Source organism: Pelmatolapia mariae, linkage group LG5, assembly GCF_036321145.2.
Source record: "Pelmatolapia mariae isolate MD_Pm_ZW linkage group LG5, Pm_UMD_F_2, whole genome shotgun sequence".
In the NCBI taxonomy this organism is placed as follows: Eukaryota; Metazoa; Chordata; class Actinopteri; order Cichliformes; family Cichlidae; genus Pelmatolapia; species Pelmatolapia mariae.
Window position 1 is genome coordinate 22,653,107 of NC_086231.1, and position 13,895 is coordinate 22,667,001.

The following is a 13,895-nucleotide window of genomic DNA, read 5'->3' on the forward strand; positions in this document are numbered from 1 at the left end:
CCACCATCCAGGCTAAGCCACAGCACAAGGACCAACACAAACCCAGCATTCATGTACAGGAGGTAATGTCTGATCCAGACATACTGGACCTGGATATCTTCCCAGACCCCCAATAAATCCACAATCAGTCCTCTAAAATATGCATGAAGTATCCATGGCTAAGTAAATGCTGGATTTTGGGAAGTTGCATTTTCCAGTCAGAGCTTGGAACAATGCTACTGGACTCTTCATGTCTCGCTACGAGAGACACTACCACAGCTCAAACCACAACACAGTACATTATGGCACAATATGATGGACAACAATATGAAAGACCTACAGCGCTGGCTAACACACAGACAGATCTATTCATTTAATCTTTTCAATAGATCTGCCCTGGAGCCCTGCTTTGAAAGAGGATAACTACACAGGACGGACACTGTAGGAGCGGGATGACCTACAGCCTCAATGACCATCAGAAAAAAATGGCACAACACTAAAGACCAAACACAACACAGGAACTTATGGTTAAGGGAGAGGCAGGGAAAGAGAGAGCATCAGAATGAAGAACTGAAAGAGGGCATGGAGAGAAAAGTGTAACCCTGGCAGCCGTTACCGCAAGCGTCTGGAGCCGGTTTTTCCGGGCCGGCTAGACCTGAGGAGCAGAAGAGATGCCATTACAGAGGAGGAGAGTAAAAGTGCAGATCGAAGAACGGAAAGAAGGAAGAAAAGGGGGAAGAAAAAAGGAAACGAAAAAAAAAAAAAAAAAGAGGTCAAAGCCATCTCAAGAATGTCGTGTTACTCACCCTCTCATCCTTCTCCTGTACCAGAACAGCGCTCCTGCAGCCAGGAGGATCAGCAGCAACAGCATCAGCACTGCAATCAGTATCGAGACTGTGCCTGCTCACACACAGAATTAAAAACAAACAGCCTCATCAAACAAAACTCAAGAAACCTCTGTTATCAACGTCACAGTGGAAGAGCTGACTCACGTCCGCCTGAACCTGAAGCATCACTACTGGCCACAGACTCACAGCGATGCCCTTCCCAGCCAGGTGAACATCTACACACGAACACAGACACCAATACAAGATGACACAATAAAAAATATGTAAACTATACAGTATTATAATGACAGAGATATACGCAAACAGAAATATTCATGCACACTATGAAACAATGCAAAGGATTTAACCAAGACTGATAGACAACAAATATGGATGAATGCACTCCTCACATGCACTTTGGAAGGCGAGTATTAGGGTCTATAGAGCACTGGCCATTTGCACAGTACTCATTCGTATCGCACGTGTAACAGCTGGGCTGGACTCGGCCATCTGTGCAGCTATGAAAAAAAAAAAAAAAGAAATTGAGCAAAATGTGACAGCTTCACGCATGTATGTTTCTTTTTCTGTTAATGTGAGGCAAATTATAAGTGCTCTTACCGACAGGTGAAGTTCACCACCGATGTCAAAGTATTGCTGGGGATGCACTCGCCATCCCGACAGTAGTGACACCTGTCAATCTCACATGTGCTACCGGTGAACTGGGGCAGGCAGCGGCACAGTTTGGTGCCGCTTTCGCTCTCCAGACACGTACCTGCATTCAGACAATGGGCTTCGCAGGTTCCTGCACACACGGGCGCACACAAATAAGCACGTAGGTGCATTAATTCCTGGCCACATCATAAAGGCTCATTTCAACTGTTCTTTTTCTCAGTTTCAATTTTAACAGTTTGAAACTTGTCGCGTCACACAGACAACACAAACACTCACTGTACTGGCACTGGTCGCCAAGGAAGCCAGAGGGGCAGTTACAAGTTGGCTGGTTTCCAGTGCTGACCGTACAATTGCCTTTATTCCGGCAGTAATTCTCACAAGTGTGCAGGTTACAATTTGGTCCTGTAAAGCCTGTCAGGCAACGACAGGTAGGAGAGCCTGTGGGAGGACAGATACATGAAGAGAAATGAAGGGAAGGATGGGTGGGGAATGGAGAAAAGTGTGAATTATTTTACTGGGCCAACAGAACCATGAAGGTAGCCTATAAAGCAATATTTTAACCCAGCTGTTAACTGCAATATCGGGCATTATAAATATAGCAAAGCAAGCTTCGTTTTCATATCTAACCTGTAGGGGAAGGTGTGCATGTGCCTCCATTCTTGCAGTAGTCCCTGCATTGGTCAATCTCGCATCGATCTCCTCCATAATTAGGCTGGCAGCGGCACTTGGGCTGCTTGTGGGCATTTAGGAAACAGCTGCCGCCGTTCATACACTGGATTAAGCAGGGACCGCTAGGAGGAGCTGTAGTGCGACAAAATCCTTCAGTAGCATGCATATACATACATATACAAGGCAGTGCCTGCGTACATTCTGTGTGTGCGAGTGTGTATTTTCTGCCTGTGGACTCACAGATAGGAGACAGTGTGGGAGTAGGAAGCTCTACACATGTGCCATTGTCCAGCGTACGTCCGTTGGGACAGGTGCACACAGGTCCGCTGGGGCTTAGCAGGCACAGCCACTCGCATTTCTTCCTGTCGCAGGGATTAGTCACTGATAGAAAGAGAGCGTGAGAACAAGAATTAAAAATGGGGGAGACAGCTGCTTCACTGCACTAACTGATTAAACACTGCTGCTGCTGTTTGAACTTTTGCTCTTTTCTTTTTTCCTCACACTCACTTTCAGGTTGTTTGTAACGGTGATACAGGGCGATATCTGTGGCGTGATTTATTCCGGTTGTCAGGTTCTCGATGGGGCCTTTGCCAAATTTGTTCACCCGGAAGACGTAATTGTTGATGTAGGTGACGCCATAGATGTAGTCCTCAAACACATCGATGCTGAAGGGCTGATGGAGCTCTGAGTAGAAACAAAGGTGTAATTGGAATGGATTCCTGACTAATAAAGACGGATCGATCAGAAGTGATTACAAGAAGAGCTGTGCAATGCGAGTAGATGCCACTCAACTGTTTTTAATGCTGTTTACAGCCACGATGGCGTCACTGCCGTTCAGCTTCACGCTGCAAATCACTGAGAGTTTAGCGTCAGCCCAGTACAGACGCTCGTTAAAGTAGTCCACCGCCAGGCCTATGCACACACAGTAAATCAGAGAAAGTTTAAAAGAGGAAATACTCAAACTTTATACTAACTGCAGGCCAGATGAAAAGAAAGTGTTGCTTTTGTATAGCTGTGTGGTTTACCGGTTGGCCATTGAATGTTTTCTTCAACCAGAGTCTCTCTCATGGTTCCATCCATAGCAGCTGTTTCAATCTTGGGGTGGTTGCCCCAGTCGGCCCAGTACATTTTCCTAATGAATGAAAAGTAATTTCTCTGATGTCAACACAATTAAAACACAGTGTGCATTCTTCAAACTCCTTTCTCCGATATGACTGCATATTACGCCTCCCACAAACCACTTACCCTCTCTGGGGGTCAACTACAATTGCATGAGGCTCATCAATCATGCCTGAGATCAGGGTTTTGCGGTGGCGTCCTCCACTTATCTGGGCCACCTCGATCACATCTCTACCAGAGTCAGTCCAGTACAAGTTCCCTGCGACCCAGTCCACAGCGATGCCCCGGGGCATTTTCAGATCAGGAATCTGAAAACAAACAAGAAATTGAAACTGCAACAAGAATCTCCAAAACTGGACAAATATTCTTTCTTTGTTTATGGTAGATCAGATTTCTGTAAGCACGCAGCAAGAACACACAAGAAACACAAAGTTACCTCAAGGCTGGTGATCCTGGAGTCACTCTGGCGTCGGTCGCGGTTGTTGTTGCTGTTGGGGGACGAGGAGGAAGAAGGCAAATCGTAGGAAGAAATGCGTCCCGTGTGCCAGTTGGTCCAGTAAATGCGATTCGTCTTCACGTGCAGGTCCATGGCATCAATGCGCACGTTGGCATCACCCTGGAAGATTTGCTCATAGCGCCAGTTTGGCATGGAAGGGTCCAGGCTGCGGATTTCATTGTCATCAGCGATGTAGAGGACCTGTCTCTGAGCTGGGGATGAAGAGCAAAGTGAGTTCTGGAATAGGAAGGCATTGAAATAAACACAAAGAATGTACAGTGTATATATAGAAGCTACTTTCTGCTTCTCCCTTGCCACAAGGGGTCGCCACGGCGAGTAACTCTGCATATTTGATGTGGCAGTTTTACACTTCCTGAAGCAACCCCAAATGGGATTTGTGTCTCTGGCTGGAATCGAACCAGCAACCTTTTGCTTGTTAACCAAAACAACAAACGAACCCAAAACATTGCTGGATTAGGTTAGAAGTACTTACTATCAGCTTTGCATGTGTCATTGATTCTGCTGAAGTACTTGTGGCAGCTGCACTTGTAGGAACCCTTAGTGTTGTTGCAGATGTGGGAACACACTCCGAACTCCTTGCACTCGTTCTTATCTGTGAAACACCCCAAAAACCACATGACACACAACGCAAATACAAAGCACCTTAGAGTTGTAAAACGACACATGAAAAATGAAGCCAGGGTACCTTGACATCTGTTACGTCCACTGGATGTGAAGCCAGGTTTGCAGGAGCAGAAAGAGTCGGTGCCGTTGACCACGCAGTGAGCTTCATCTCCGTCCCCACACACCGTCCTGTTACTGCGACAGTCATTCAGCACTGTGTCTGCGGGCAAGGAAACGGGGAGCAGGCGGTCACGCAGACAGCTACAGACAGTGAACACTGCCGATGTGACAAATTCACTGTGGCCCAAAATACCTTTCTTACTGCAGTTGACTTCATCAGAGCCATAGTCCTCACAGTCGTTGAAGTAGTTGCAGCGCAGAACTGAGCTGATGCAACGGCCATTCGAGCACCCGAACTCGTCCTTTTGGCACGCTGGTTTGGAAGTACTCCCTTTTGGAAGAGAACAAGGGTCACAGAGAAGTCATTTTTAACGTGTTACATGTGAAAAATTAACCATAACAAAAGTCTTACATCCAATTGCAAAACAATACGCAGCTTTTAACTGACGTTACAGTAAGTTACTAAAACCCTGCTCTCCTTATCAGTCCAATAATAAATACTCATTTTCAAAAAAGCACACTTACAGCAGTTGAGTTCGTCACTGTTGTCCCCGCAGTTGTTCACACCATCGCACCGTTTTGATACAGGTAGACAGACACGGTCGTTATGGCACCGGAACTGTCTTGTGGGTGGACACTGGAATTTAACTGAAGGACCAAAGGAGAAAAAGCATTAAGGAACAGGAAAACCTCTATAAGAGCAGGCTATCAAATGGTCTTCTGTAATTCTAGCAATGTGAGGAATGCACTGGTTCTCACCACACTGTTCTGGGTTCTCATCAGAGTTGTCTCCACAGTCATCCTCACCATCACACATCCAGCCCAGGGGTTTACAAAGGGTGTTGTTGCACTGGAACTCATCCTGGGGGCAGTGTCTACCAGCTGAAACAAAGCGGCGAGTGCTCAGTCATCATCAGTCTTAGATGCTGATATTTTAAGAATTAGCTTTGTTAGAAATATCCAGTGGTGGTACGATGACGCATGCTTCTTACCGCCACTGTCGCAGCTCTCTTCGTCACTGCCATCCATGCAATCGGGATCTTCATCACAGCGCCAGCGGAGGGGAATGCAGTGGCCATTTTTACATTGGAACTGATCTCTGTCACATTTCACATCACAGCCATTCTGAAAAGAAAAAAAAATGAATTGCTTTCATTATAGCACGTCAGATTTTAAACCAAAAAGTTCAGTCAGAAGTTAAAATGTGAGCGATACCTCATCTGAGCCATCAGCGCAGTCGTGGTCCCCGTCACACTTCCAGCGCCCTGCAATGCAACGGCCGTTTGTGCAGGCAAACTCGCTCTCTGAGCACTGGCGAGGCACTGAGGACACAGGGACAAGCACTCAGAATGGGTGTGAGCATGATTAAGGAGCAAGGAGAGGTGTAAGGAAAGGAAAATAGAATAGAAAAGGTGGGAATAGAGCAGACTGAAAAAAACAACACAAGAAGCTCTGTTGAGAGCCGGACGTACGTGGATAAAATAAGTCAGATGGTTCATATCACAGGGTTGGCTCGGTGGGTACAGAATCGGGCATGTGTAACACGGGAGCTAAAAGAGCTACTGGGATTTAAAAATAAACAAATAAAATGGAAAAAAAATACTGGCAGGACTAAAAGAAAAGCCAGGGGCACACAAAGGGCTGGGTAACTGGTGATAACACCTACCTCTGGCTCACAGCAACTGGCCAGTGTGAAATGCAAAACAGACATGAGATGATGTGAACGTGAGATGTGCAAATGGCCGTAGAGCCATCTAACTTAAAAACAAATTAAATCTCAACCATGCGTGTATAAATATAAGACACAAACGCAGAGTGACAAGCGAAACACTGCTCACCACTAAAACCCACTCTAATGGAACAGATTATTTAACAATTATATTACAAATCACTGTGCGTCGAGGGTGGGTGAGAGTGTTAGTGGGCGCCGTCCCATCCAAATGTAAGAAAAGCCAGGGTGATACCTACCACACTTGTCTTCGTCTGAGTTATCACCGCAATCATTGTCGTAGTCGCATTGCCAGCGGCCAGGCACGCAGCGGTTGTTTTTACAGCGGAACTGGTAAGGCTCACACGTCCGCTCATCTGCACAAAAACACATATTTAGCACAAGTTTCCCCTCATCGCCAGCATCTTTTATCTTTATTCACCTTCCGAAACTCTTTCCTTACCACACTCCTCCTTGGGTTCATCCGACGCATCCCCGCAGTCATCCTCTCCGTCACACTTCCATCGTGCTGGGATGCAGCGGCCCGAGTCCTTGCAGCGGAACTCATCCACACCGCATGTCATCTGAGCTGCAACAGAGGAGAATGACTGGATTAGACCCTCAAAAGTAGATATGGGACTTTATAGGCTTATTCCCTCCTAATGGATAAACAGATCATGCCTCCTTTCCTGATGCTGTAAAAAGAATCGCCTGGGTTTTAATCAGCTTCAAACTCGACAATAAAAGGGTGAACGACGACGTGATAAAAATCTAGATGCAGCTCTGTTTCACTCTGTAGTTTTAAATTTCTCTTTTAAACTCCAGCGCAATATTCTCTACATCCAGATTTCCTCTGGTTCTGACATTCACAGTGTCTCATCAGTATAATTGGTCAGATTCTATTACTGAGCCATTTCATTTCGATGCGGAGGAGACGCTCTTCATAAGCAGAGCAATTGTTTTGGTGTCGTAATAAAAAGATTTGTCTTACTGCAGTTGGCAGGCTCATCAGATCCATCCACGCAGTCGTTGTCCCTGTCACACACCCACACCCGTGGGATACAGCGCTTCGTGATGGTACACTGGAACTGGTTGGGGGCGCACGTTACCTCCGCTGCATATGAGGCAAACAGATGGGCCCATTTACTTCATCACACTAAATAAAGACAAGCTGCTCTCCATTTGAAGAATTCACATGTTAAAAGGCTGCAGTGCTTGGGTTCTGCTACCGGCTTCTTCAAACTGCAAACATGGAGATCCTGCTATAAAGGTGCTAAAATGCTAATTTTGACCTCTGGATAGTACAACTGAACAGTTCATGTAATCTCCCTCTAGGGAAAATGAAATGTCCTTAGCAAATGCCATCCCAATTACATTATGCAACATAATTTGGCCCAAGGGCTTCGTTGCTAAAGGAAAGGTCAAAAAGGACAGAGATCCTCTGGGGAGGGACACAGCGTTTAGCAATTTCCCATCTGCTTAATAGCATAGTGGCCTAAGTGAGACAAAAGAAGGACGGTTACGGCCTCTCTGCAATCAGATGGGTTCATCCTCTGGGGACAAATTTGCTACAAGTGACGGAGACAGCTTGCTCTGAACCAAAGTGTTTAAGATAAAAAGGCAGTCACACTGTAGTGAACAGGGAAGGCAGACACTAAGAAAATAGCAGAGGAACTAATAACTTACGGCAGTCTTTCTCGTCCTCTCCGTCTCCACAGTTGTCCTGCCCATTGCAGCGGAAGATGCCAGGGATACATCGACTGGGGTGGGAACATTTAAACTGACTTGGCAGGCACACGTGGATGTCTGCAAATAAAACCCCAAACAAATTCAATAAATAGTGATTACATGGGATAAAGACTTGCTGCTCTAATTTAGACTCTGTAGACACGTGTAGGTGTTTGTACCGCAGTTGGCTTCATCAGAGTTATCCTGGCAGTCATTGTCTCCGTCACAGATGTAGGCCGGGTTAGTACAGATGCCCGTACCACACTGGAACTGGCCTGGTCTGCACCTAAACTCAGCTACAGGGAGAATACATGGCGCATTATTAACCACCATAATCAAAACGTCAGCCTACAACAGTAATGTCTCACGACTGCTACAGTCTGATCACTCACGGCAGTCTGCGGGCTCATCTGAGTGGTCACCACAGTCATCTTCAGTGTCACACTTCCACCAGAATGGGATGCATTTGTCGTTTTTACAAACAAACTGAAGGAAAAGAAGAAAAACAAATGATTTTTTAAATATCTGGTAGTGTGATGTGTGACAATGTTTTAATACAGGCAGATATGCTTTTACCTGACTGGCAGTGCAGTTGGACAAGCAGTGTTTGCCATCGGCTGCTAGGTAAAAGTTGGTGGGGCAAGCGCACTTGTAACCCCCTCCAGGAGAGAGCAAGCACAGGTTACTGCAGCCTCCATTGTTTGTCTGGCACGGGTGGCCTTCCACTGAAGAGGAGAGACGTGTTAACAAGGAGAACACAGAGCAAATCAGACAGAACCAGAGCACAGATGAAGATTAACATGTGGTTGTTAATGACAGGTATCTTTGTCCTACCATCAGGTTGGCGATATGGGTGGTAAATGTGGATGTCCATGGGTCTGTGTAAGGTGCTGATCAGCATCGTCTTATTGGTCCCCAGAGTCTTGTGAGCTCTGTTGATGGACTTTGTTTCCCAGTCTGTCCAGTAGATGTACTCCTCAAATAAAGTCATGGCAAAGATGTGGGGAATATCCTGGACCAGCACTACAAGGTGCAAGCATAAAGACGGAGAATTTAGTCACAAAATCAACACCTGAAGTTGATCTTGTGTGTTTATGTATATGTTACCTGTATGTCTGCTTGTTCCATCCAGGCTAGCAAACGCAATGTAGTCCTCTCGAGCGTCGGCCCAGTAAATGCGGTCATTAATAAAGTCCAGAGTTAGACCATTGGGCCAGGTGATTCTATCCTCCACAATGACGCTCCTGTTGGTGCCATCCATCCCAATCCTCCCTATGTGGGGGTTGTCACCCCAGTCAGACCAGTACAAGTACCTGTGAAGGTTATTTATAAGGTTTACTGATTAATAGCAAATCAAAATTTAACATCTACAAGGTGCAAGATGTCCTAGACGTTCAACCTTCTGCACAAATGTATCCAGATATTTTGTCTGACAATTATGCACTGACCATCAAAAATGGTTAATGTCTGAAGAAACTGAAAAATACGCCATTTCTGAGGATTAAAATCCACAACTAAAAAGGTGGAAAACATTTCTGTGAGCTTTTTCAGCAGCTGACAGGTTAAACTGGATACATATTTTCACTGAAAACAGGAAGACTATCTTACTAGAGAGTAAGAAAGAGAAACGTATTAAAATTGTGCTTTTTAAGACAAGAGACCAGTGACAAAGTGCTCTACAGGAGTTTCATCAAACAAGATCAGGATGGAACACACATGAATCTAGTAAGCGAGCTTTATCAAGCTTACATTTTTTTAAATGTTACTAATTGTAGGAATTGTACATAACATTTTTGAAAATAAATCTTATTCTGCCTGCAGTTCTCCAAAGCACCACAAGAGGTATTATTACCCCTGTTTGAGAAACACTGATTTACAGTCTCATATTCATTTCACCTCATGTAACCTACAACAGTTGTAGGTTACTGACTACAACAGATATTGGTAAAGTGAGCCCATCACTTCAAACAGAAACCTACAAATTCTTCTTCTAAAAAGAAAAAGAAAAAAACCTTCTCTGTTAGCACTTTAGGAACATTTTGCAGTGTCACTCTTACCCGTAGCGTACATCCACAGCCAGAGCGCGAGGCTCCCTCAAGCCGTTGTTGACCAGAACTGTTCGATAAGCTCCATTCAGCTTCGACACCTCAATAGTATCCCGTCCTTTATCGCACCAGTAGAGGTTTCCTCCCACCCAGTCGACTGCCAGGCCGTCTGGGTTGCTAAGTGATGTGCGGTGAAGAACCTGACAAATGAACAGGCACACACACAGACACGACCACCTTCATCATTTTGAATATAGTTTAAATTTCTAGCAGGTATTAACAGCACATTTTATTTCTCTTCCTCTGCCAAGACGCGTCTATGCTGACCTGAACATTGCTGCCATTGATGTGCATGCGTCGAATCATGCTGCCCTGGGTGGTCACATCTGTCCAATAAATCATCTGCTGGCGATAGTCGAAGTCTAGAGCGACAGCATTGTTCAAGCCCTGTCAAGGCACGGGAGCTGCATTAGTCTTTTGTGTAGATAAACTCCAGAACTTTCCAATCACATCAGCAGGACTGAACCTGCAGGGCTCACCTGTTTGATTAAGGTGTAGTTAGAGCCGTCCAAGTTGAGCTTTCTCAGGTAATAGCGGTTGGCAAAGATGAGGAAGGGTTCTTCATCTGCAAGGAGTGAAGTGAGAATATGAAAAGTTATGAGAGGCTTTCCCGTAAACGCATCCCTGAATGCTATTAATCTGTCACATTTCTTACCAGAAGTGGATTTGCATATTGTGGGGTTCTCGGGGCTAAGCTGGAAACCCTCCACACACAGACAGTGGAAGCTGCCGTGCGTGTTGATGCACCGCTGCGTGCACGGGTAAGTGGTCGTGCATTCATCTATGTCAATACAAGTCTTCCTATCATCTTTCAGATGAAAGCCGGGATGGCATCTGCACTGTGGGGGAGCAAAGCACAGAGCAGGTAAAGCTTCGGTCCGTGCAATTTTTTTTTTTTTTTACACATCCATTACTTAAGAACTCAAGTCCCAATTTCATGCTGTTCACTTACCTTAAACCCTATTTTCAGGTCTTCACAGAGCTGGGAGCAGCCACTCAGTTTGCTGTTCAGACACTCGTTAATGAAGCAGTTGAGCTCATCAGAGCCGTCGCCACAGTCGTCTTTATGGTCGCAGAGCAACGTCTCGTTCACGCAGTTTCCATTATTGCAGATGTACGCGGTGTCGTTGCACTTCTTCTCTGTTCCGCAAAGTGAAGCAATGAAATGAGAAACAAATGAAGAGAAAATGTCAGCCGGCGTAGCTGATATAAAAGCCTCAGGGATTAATTTCAGTCGCAAATGCTGAGAGCGGATTACAATTGCCAAAAAGTTAAAGATAGTGGAGTCTTATTCTCTTTTAGGCTTGTTAGCATACAGTATTTAATTACAATATAAAGACTGTGACTTCTCCTTGTTCACTTTCTTTCCTGGAACCTCCTCTATATATGCTATAATATTATTGTCCCTTTATTTTTGTATTTTTTTGCAAGTTCAGTGGTTAAAAATGAATTTTACATGTCCTGTAATCACACTAATTCAATAAATATACTGAATACATGAACTGAATACATAAAGTAGTTCTGGAGAGACTGTGTGTCTAACCTGGGCCAGTGCACCGGGGATTTTTTGGAGCTTCATCTGAGTGGTCATGACAGTCGAAGTCTCCATCACACTCCCATGAATTTTTAATGAGACAGCGTCCGTTCGCACAGCGGAACTCGTTCGGTCCACACGTCGGATACTCTGCAGCGACAAATGGTACATGCTACTTCAAAAACAAAAAAAACACTCAGGAGGAGGGAGAGTGTTTCAAATCACAGGTCACGGCTCCACTCACCGCACTCCTGGGACTCGTCTGAGCCGTCGCTGCAGTCGTTGTCATGGTCACACACAAAGTGCTTGGGTATACACTGTCGGTTCTGGCACATGAACTCATTGCTGCTGCATGTGTTGTTGAAGTCTGAGGCACAGAAATAATTGGCGCACAAGTGAGATCATTAAAACTGACAGATATTCCTTAGTCTATGAGAGTTATTAAAATCTATTTATCTTGATCAAACTCAGCCCTCAGCTTGCACTCACAGCAGCCAGCTTTCACGCTCTCATCAGCTCCATCAGGACAGTCTTTATCTCCGTCACACATCCAGCGTTTAGGAATACACCTGTGTGATTCGGGGCATTGGAATGTCTCTGGACTGCAGGTTTTAGTCTCTGTAATAGAAAGAGGTGACTGATTGGAATGCCTATTAATGGTTATTTTAATATTAAAAAAAAAAAAAATCACATTTTTTGTACACAGCCTAATGTTTTGCACTTATTAAACTAAAATTATGTTTAGTGTGCAGAAGACCACCCATCATTTCCTTATATTTTGCTAAGAAAATGTGAGGTAGGTGCAGCAAAGCACACGCAAACATGTGGTACAATTCAGTTCTCCAGGCTTCTCAAAGGACATTCAAAGCTCTTCTTTGGATGATGGCTGCTTTTTGTTGCTTTCTCTATAAAGATTGTCGCACACTGTTTAAATCATTTTGAGGTCCAGGCTTTGGGGACACCAATCCATGACTGATAGTGTTCCATTGTGTATTTTTCTATCTCAGCTCCTATGTCTGGATTTCTTCTTATTTCTTAAGGACATGGATTTCAGATATTGTTCATCTGCTGTAGATACTCAATGTCTCTTCTACATTTGTACTCTCCTTCTCCAGTTTCCTTGGATACAACTTATTGGTTCTTTGCTAAGTTGTTTGTTATGTGTAGACTGATCCATACCTTGAGTTAGGTGCCTTTTTATGCTTAACTTTGACGCATGAGTCAGTCAAGTGGCTTAACAAACAAAAAGAAATTCTCAGAAAATGTTCAGGTACAAGAACTCGACTGAAAATAACTGAACGCCTGGAGATCTATTGATCAAGAACACAAAAAAATTGCAAGAAAATCTTACCGACTATAAAAGTATACAGTATACAGAAATTAGGGGTGACTCATACTTTTAATCTGTGCTGCAGGTTAAAAACTGTTGCAATATTCACTCAACTTTAGGAGTTCAGTGTTTGTCCATGTCTAAATATGTCTTCAGCACTTACTGCACTTGCTGTCCTCGTCACTGCTGTCCCCGCAGTCATCCGCTCCATCACAAACCCAGCGGTTAGGAATGCAGCGGTGGTTCCCACACTCAAACTGGGTGGCTGAGCAGAACTTGTCTAAAGGAGAAGTGAGAACGTGTAAAGTGCAAAGCAAAGACATCGAAACAAAGCAACGGTCTGTTGTCCTGTACAGCGTATACGAACTTACCACAATGAGCCTCGTCTGCACCGTTCTCACAGTCGTTCTCCTTATCACAGGTCCAGCTCATAGGGATGCAACGTCCGCTGGGGCAGGCGAAGAAGGGCGTCGGACACTTTGTTTTCCCGCTCCCTGGCAGAGCAGCAAAAAAGAGGTTAGTTTGAAAAGGAAACATCAAAGAGTTAATCCAGCATGAAGAGAGGAAAAACAAATTACATTTACTTTGCTGTGTTTTTCAAGGAGAATTACCTCCCAAACCCCAATTTAATGGATGAAAACATTCATTGTTTTTCCCTGTTCCCTGTGGCATAATCCAAACAGTTCTTTCTACTCTAACAAAAAACAAAAAAAAAAACTCAATCCAAGTAGATTTAGCTGTCAGATGTAATTAAAATACCAGGGCAATTTCTTTCATCTGAGAAGTCTCCACAGTCGTTGGCTCCGTCACACTGCCAAGAAGGTGCATAGCAGAGTGTGGTGAACTCGCACTTCTGAAATGTCACTCCCTTCACTCCCAGATGGAAATAACTGGAACAGTCTGTGGCGGCTTAACAAAGAGAGAAGCAAAACATTTTACCACCGCCTCAGAGTAGCAAAAATGTCAACATTTAATTTTTAAAAA

At 44.6% G+C, this 13,895-nt stretch overlaps 1 protein-coding gene across 2 annotated transcripts in view; it reads right to left on the bottom strand.

Moving 5' to 3' along the window:
• LOC134627840 (low-density lipoprotein receptor-related protein 1-like) overlaps positions 1 to 13,895 on the bottom strand; it is a 95,414-nt gene that overhangs the window by 1,296 nt on the left and 80,223 nt on the right. The window contains exons 49-88 of one of the 2 annotated variants that reach the window (XM_063474255.1): positions 13,671 to 13,820; positions 13,283 to 13,405; positions 13,075 to 13,191; positions 12,071 to 12,199; positions 11,826 to 11,948; positions 11,591 to 11,731; positions 11,000 to 11,187; positions 10,703 to 10,886; positions 10,527 to 10,612; positions 10,315 to 10,434; positions 10,000 to 10,187; positions 9,050 to 9,255; positions 8,777 to 8,965; positions 8,519 to 8,667; positions 8,335 to 8,428; positions 8,122 to 8,238; positions 7,901 to 8,020; positions 7,206 to 7,328; positions 6,678 to 6,803; positions 6,475 to 6,591; positions 5,722 to 5,828; positions 5,499 to 5,631; positions 5,266 to 5,388; positions 5,032 to 5,154; positions 4,700 to 4,837; positions 4,469 to 4,606; positions 4,256 to 4,375; positions 3,703 to 3,974; positions 3,393 to 3,574; positions 3,173 to 3,279; positions 2,940 to 3,059; positions 2,655 to 2,831; positions 2,388 to 2,528; positions 2,106 to 2,279; positions 1,755 to 1,916; positions 1,425 to 1,608; positions 1,217 to 1,324; positions 972 to 1,042; positions 786 to 879; positions 596 to 634 (exon numbers count right to left, since the gene is read on the bottom strand). In XM_063474255.1, coding sequence (XP_063330325.1) covers positions 596 to 634; positions 786 to 879; positions 972 to 1,042; positions 1,217 to 1,324; positions 1,425 to 1,608; positions 1,755 to 1,916; positions 2,106 to 2,279; positions 2,388 to 2,528; positions 2,655 to 2,831; positions 2,940 to 3,059; positions 3,173 to 3,279; positions 3,393 to 3,574; positions 3,703 to 3,974; positions 4,256 to 4,375; positions 4,469 to 4,606; positions 4,700 to 4,837; positions 5,032 to 5,154; positions 5,266 to 5,388; positions 5,499 to 5,631; positions 5,722 to 5,828; positions 6,475 to 6,591; positions 6,678 to 6,803; positions 7,206 to 7,328; positions 7,901 to 8,020; positions 8,122 to 8,238; positions 8,335 to 8,428; positions 8,519 to 8,667; positions 8,777 to 8,965; positions 9,050 to 9,255; positions 10,000 to 10,187; positions 10,315 to 10,434; positions 10,527 to 10,612; positions 10,703 to 10,886; positions 11,000 to 11,187; positions 11,591 to 11,731; positions 11,826 to 11,948; positions 12,071 to 12,199; positions 13,075 to 13,191; positions 13,283 to 13,405; positions 13,671 to 13,820 — 5,503 coding nt within the window. The remainder of the gene's footprint in view (positions 1 to 595; positions 635 to 785; positions 880 to 971; positions 1,043 to 1,216; positions 1,325 to 1,424; positions 1,609 to 1,754; positions 1,917 to 2,105; positions 2,280 to 2,387; positions 2,529 to 2,654; positions 2,832 to 2,939; positions 3,060 to 3,172; positions 3,280 to 3,392; positions 3,575 to 3,702; positions 3,975 to 4,255; positions 4,376 to 4,468; positions 4,607 to 4,699; positions 4,838 to 5,031; positions 5,155 to 5,265; positions 5,389 to 5,498; positions 5,632 to 5,721; positions 5,829 to 6,474; positions 6,592 to 6,677; positions 6,804 to 7,205; positions 7,329 to 7,900; positions 8,021 to 8,121; positions 8,239 to 8,334; positions 8,429 to 8,518; positions 8,668 to 8,776; positions 8,966 to 9,049; positions 9,256 to 9,999; positions 10,188 to 10,314; positions 10,435 to 10,526; positions 10,613 to 10,702; positions 10,887 to 10,999; positions 11,188 to 11,590; positions 11,732 to 11,825; positions 11,949 to 12,070; positions 12,200 to 13,074; positions 13,192 to 13,282; positions 13,406 to 13,670; positions 13,821 to 13,895) is intronic. The other variant, XM_063474256.1, reaches the window with a different exon arrangement.